At 48.7% G+C, this 5046-nt stretch overlaps 1 protein-coding gene across 1 annotated transcript in view; it reads left to right on the top strand.

Moving 5' to 3' along the window:
• The first annotated feature begins 1323 nt into the window (after positions 1–1323).
• The window catches only part of LOC112105863 (tyrosine-protein kinase ABL2), a 79469-nt gene continuing 75746 nt past the window's right edge, over positions 1324–5046 (top strand). Inside the window, exon 1 of the mRNA XM_024198849.3 lies at positions 1324–1600. Within this exon, the coding sequence (XP_024054617.1) occupies positions 1426–1600 (175 nt within the window). The 5' untranslated portion in view covers positions 1324–1425. The remainder of the gene's footprint in view (positions 1601–5046) is intronic.

The raw sequence follows: 5046 nt of genomic DNA, 5'->3' as shown, positions 1-5046 counted from the left end.
TTAGGCCTTTTAGAGGATAATGGTTAGTTCTCCATATGACTATTAATGGGCAAGCATTTGACCTGTCTTTTGATATAGTCTTCACCTTCACTGTTTATTATTTTTACTCAATACCTTAAATGGGAAAAAATTACATCAGAATGACCAAATGTTGAAAAGAAATAAAAAAGTAAAAGAAGAGGACCACCTTTGAGAGTCTGAGTGTATGTACAAGTGCTACAGCAGCATAGCTGCAGCTATGCCACTGTAGTGTAGACACTTACAACAGTAATTGGAAGCGGTTTTTCCATCGCTTCTAGTAAATCCGCTCCCTCGAGAAGAGGTAGCTAGGTCGCCGGAAGAATTATTCTGTTGACCTAGCTCAGTGGCTCTCAAACTTTTTTACTGGCGACCCCTTTCACATTGCAAGCCTCTGAGTGCGATCCCCCTAATAAATTAAACACACTGTTTAATATATTTAACACCATTATAAATGCTGGAGGCAAGCGGAGTTTGGGGTGGAGGTTGACAGCTCGCGACCCCCCCATGTAATGACCTCGTGACCCCTTGAGGGGTCCCAACCCCCAGTTTGAGAACCCCTGACCTAGCTGCATCTATAGTCGGGGTTAGGTTCACTGGGATCAGTATTTCAAGTGTCCCAGGCAGAGTTCTACAGAACCGGGGAAGAGCTTGTGTTCAGAAAGAGCACTATGGGACAGAAGAATAACAGGGTAGTGCAGCAGGGATAGTTAGTAGGAGCCATGTGGGGAGATAGTGGAGGAGAACATGGAAGGGGTCAAGTCAGTGTACAGTGGGGGACAGTCAGGATGATACTGTAGGTGGGTGATGGGGTAATGGGGGGATAGAAAAGGTGGGGAAGGTTAATAGGTGTGGTCTAGGGGCGGTCAGGGGATCGAGAGGAGGATGGTACGGGATGGGCAGGTCAGGTCTGTTACTGGGTAGTCAAGGGGATAGTGCAGGATGGAAAGGAGGGATGGAGGTTGGCAGGGAAGGGATGGGAGTGGTCGGGGTGGGAGTCACTGGGAGGGGTTGCTGGGTGATGGCTGCGAGGGGGCGGGTGGGCAGGGTGTTGCTGGGTGACGTCAGGGAGGGGCAATGGTGTCAGGGGGAGGGCGGGGGGTTGCTGGGTGATGTCAAGGCGGGGGCGAGGGGTGGAGCCAGGGGGTTGGCGGTGGCAGGACTCCCTTGGAGGACCGGAGGTGGGTCTCTAGGAGCCGCTCTGTCCTCTCTCCCGCAGCTCTGTGGTTAAGATGGCGGCGGGGGCTGAGGGGGCGAGTCCGTGAGTCCCAGGCCGGAGCGCGGCGGGGCGGGGGGCAGCCCTGTGGGGAGCCGCCAGGCCGCGGGAGCAGGAGGCCGCCTGCCGGGCCGGCAGCGGAGGCGGCATGTGAGTGAGGGCTGGCGGGGGCCCAGGACGGCAGCGCGGGGATGGGCCAGCAGGTGGGCCGCGTCGGGGAGCCGGGAGCCGGGCTCCAGCAGCAGCCGCCGCCGCCTCAGCAGCCCAGGGGAGCGCGGGGGAGCAGCGCGGCCAGGCCCGCGGGCCGCAAGCGGGAGGCGGCCGGGCGCACCGCGGAGAGCGGCTTCAATATCTTCACCCAGCACGGTAAGGAGGGCGGAGGCAGCCGCCGATCACTGGGGAAAGGGGGGGACCGGTGGGGCAGGGTCTGCAGCTGGAAATAAGGGGTGGGGGCGAAGTAACAGCGACTGCGGAGGGACCGTTGGGGGCAGCCGCGCCCACCCCCTCCCCCATCGCTGTCTGCGGGGGAACCAGCTCTATGCACCCCCTTCCCTATCGCTGCCTGCAGCAATCTGCTCTGGCGTGTCCCTCTCTTGAGATCTATGGAGGGAGGGGACTGGGGTTGGGGCTGGAGCTGCTCCCAGAATGATTTCTGTCAGGGCACGGATGGGGTGTGGGCAACTCCTAGCATAGGGTCGGGGTGAAGTGTACACTCAGGGAGAGTGATGTTATGTGGCTGTACAGCCAGTTTTCATTGCCCCTGAAAGGGGAGTAATTAAAGGATGCTTCTCTCCTGACGTGCAACGCCTATGGAGGCTCTTATTGCTACAGAAACTTCTACCTAGCTGAGTAGCTGCTATGCAAGGGGGCAGCGATTTTTGCTGCCTCCTTATTGGTAAGGAGGTGTCTTTTGTAGACAAATATGAATCAAAAATTGATACAGCGCTACAAAGGCCCTCTATCTTAGCAAAATGTCTGTGAACATCATTGGGATGGGTCTTATCTCGTCAGACCCATGGCTGTTTGAGGGGATAAGTACTGAACACATTTCTGAGCTACTCTTGCTGTTTAACTTCATTTTGATTGCTGACATAGCTTTCTCATTACTAAGGATCTATCGAACAGGCTGTTTTTGTTCTTGGCCTGGCTTTAATAGTCAGTACACCTGTCAGCTGACTTAGGTGAAGTTCAAATTTGCCATCTCCTTTCACTTTACAGAAATAAAAATATTGAATATGAAAGTGAGGTTACAGGAAAAGATCCTCTTTAAAAAGCCAACAATTTAAAATACTGTATCTTTGTAATTTTCCTGTGCCTTTTTGGGTCCATTAGTGGGGGTACTTCATCCTGTAGGTCAAGGAAGGTTGAGAAGTATGATAAACTGAAAGCTGTACACCTTAGCAAGAGCATGAGGAGCTGAAGTCTAATGTTGGTGCATGATGTTGTTGTTGTTTTTTTTAAATCTTGAGTACCTGAATCTGCTACTGAGAGGTTTATCGATTTTTATTTCAGCTAGGGCAATCATGCTCCAGTGTTTACGTGGCAAAACTGCTTCTGACAGCTTAGCTCTTTCTGTGCCCAACAGAACAAGCATATGCATTAAGATCCTGGACTGCTGGTTACACGTTTTTTTTTTTTAAATGTAAACTCATCCACTATGACAGCTGACATGCACAGCATTAGTAAATCAATGATACAGGCTTGTGGACATCTACCACCTGACATAGGCAGAGTGTAACCTTCAATGAAAATTCACTTTCTAAATCTTCACCCTGCATTGATGAGATTCTAAACATCCTTTATACTAAACAGCCTATGGGCTTCAGGGCATTGTCAACTTAAAAAAAAAAGTCACTTCTGTCCAAATGTCTTGTGTGCTGCTATTGCAGGTTAAATCCAAAGTTGCTATAATAGAAAGGTTAGAGAGGAAAAAATTCAATGGGACCTTGTATAGTCAGTTTCACTATTTCCTCTGTTCTGTTAATTAGTTTTCCTTGTTTGTGTGGGTCTTTCGCACAGCATCATAGGAGAGAAAAATAATGAAAAGTAGGAAAATCACTGTAAACCCAAAAAATGGCAGAGGGGCTCAGGGGCAGGTATAGGTGAAAGTACTTTCTAACTCTTCAGTTTGATGTTGAAATCATAAATCTTTATCTCCACAGCAGAGCTGCTATGAAAGCCTGATCAAACAATCTAAACTATCCCTGTAATGACAAAGTGGCTCTACTTGGTGTTTTGTTAGCAAAGAAGGATAGTGATAACTGTTTCTAAAGGACTGAGGCAGTGCTGGGAATAGAAATTATGTTCACAGGAAGTACAATATAGTATATGGAACCATTTGTGGTTGTTTGTGTAATACAGTTAAGGTTAATTCACATTCTCTTTACTCCAACTTACTGTAAATGCTCTTTTGTATATTGCAGTAGTACCTAGAGGTCCTAACCAAGTTTGAGGTCCGTTGTGCTAGGTACAGTACATCCACAGAGTAAAAGAGTCCATGCCTCAGAAAGCTTGTCTGAACTGCCAAAGGTGGGAGAAAGCAAAGGTTTTATCCACATTTTGGGGAACGAAGGCACATAGAGACCCTTCTGCTGTTGCTGAGCTGATTATGTCCCCTGCAATTCCTCTGCTCAGCACAAGCTCCTTCTCTCCCAGTCCCCGACACTGATGTCTCATAGAACTAGGGAGAGAGGGAGCATGAAATGAAGCCAGCCTCATAGCAGAAGAGTTGTAGATTGGCCATTTAGAAAGAGCATTTCTCTGTGCTAGTAGTAATTTAGATTATTAAGACAAAATTACAGCAGCTCAGTTTTTCACTATTTATACTGCTTGCTTTTAACTCTCAGCTTGAACAATGAAAACTAGTCAAGATAGTTTCACCGTCACGCTCTCAGTGTTTGAAATAGTTTCGTTGCAAGCCGTTCAGGAGGTGTTTTCATAGGATGTGAGACAAATAGAAATCTTCTTTTTTTTTAGATTTTTTTTTTTTTTTTTAAAGCCTGGATTCCCCCCCATCCCGCAAAAAATCTAAATTTGTGCAAGTTACAGCTCTCACCTCTGAATCCCCACATTCCCTCAATAAATACTTCAGTCCTATTAGAATTGGCCTCAAGTCCATTTACACTTCTCTAGAACTGATTAGTACCTTAGAGACAAGAACTCACTCAATGGGGAGAAGTTATTATAGTGAACACTAGTCAAGGCTGAATTCTTATCTTTAAACAGTCATCTCAGACAGAAACTAAAGCCCTCTGTGCAACCTTGGTGCAGTTAGAGAAGTAGGAGCTCATTTCCCTTTTCCAGGGAGATTCCTCGATCTGCTCTTATTTCCCCTTGGATCCATTTGTTTCTCTTGCTCCCTCCCCTCTCCTTTATTCCCTTCACTCTTGCCTCCCTGACACCGTTCTGCTTGCTGACTTGACCTAGCTTCCCATTAATTTCCCTCATTACCTGGACCCAGTCTGCCAGATCTCTTCCCCCTCCCCCCCGAGGCTTTTGCTGTTGACATTGCACTTAGGGTATGTCTTCACTACCCGCCGTATTGGCGGGTAGCAATCGATTTATCCGGGATCGATATATCGCGTCTCGTTAAGATGCGATATATCGGTCCCCGAAAGCGCTCACCGTCAACTCCGGAACTCCACCAGAGCGAGCGGAGGTAGCGCAGTCGACAGGGGAGCCGCGGCCGTCGATCCCACGCCGTGTGGATCCCAGGTAATTCGATCTTAGATACTTCGACTTCAGCTACGCTATTCGCGTAGCTGAAGTTGCGTATCTTAGATCGATTTCCCCCCCCCCCCCCCCCCCCCCCC

Source organism: Terrapene carolina, unplaced genomic scaffold (genome assembly GCF_002925995.2).
Source record: "Terrapene carolina triunguis isolate 2854851 unplaced genomic scaffold, T_m_triunguis-2.0 Scaffold210, whole genome shotgun sequence".
Taxonomy (NCBI): Eukaryota; Metazoa; Chordata; order Testudines; family Emydidae; genus Terrapene; species Terrapene triunguis.
Note: the sequence above shows the minus strand (reverse complement) of the source record. Positions and strands in the feature narration are given on the sequence as shown.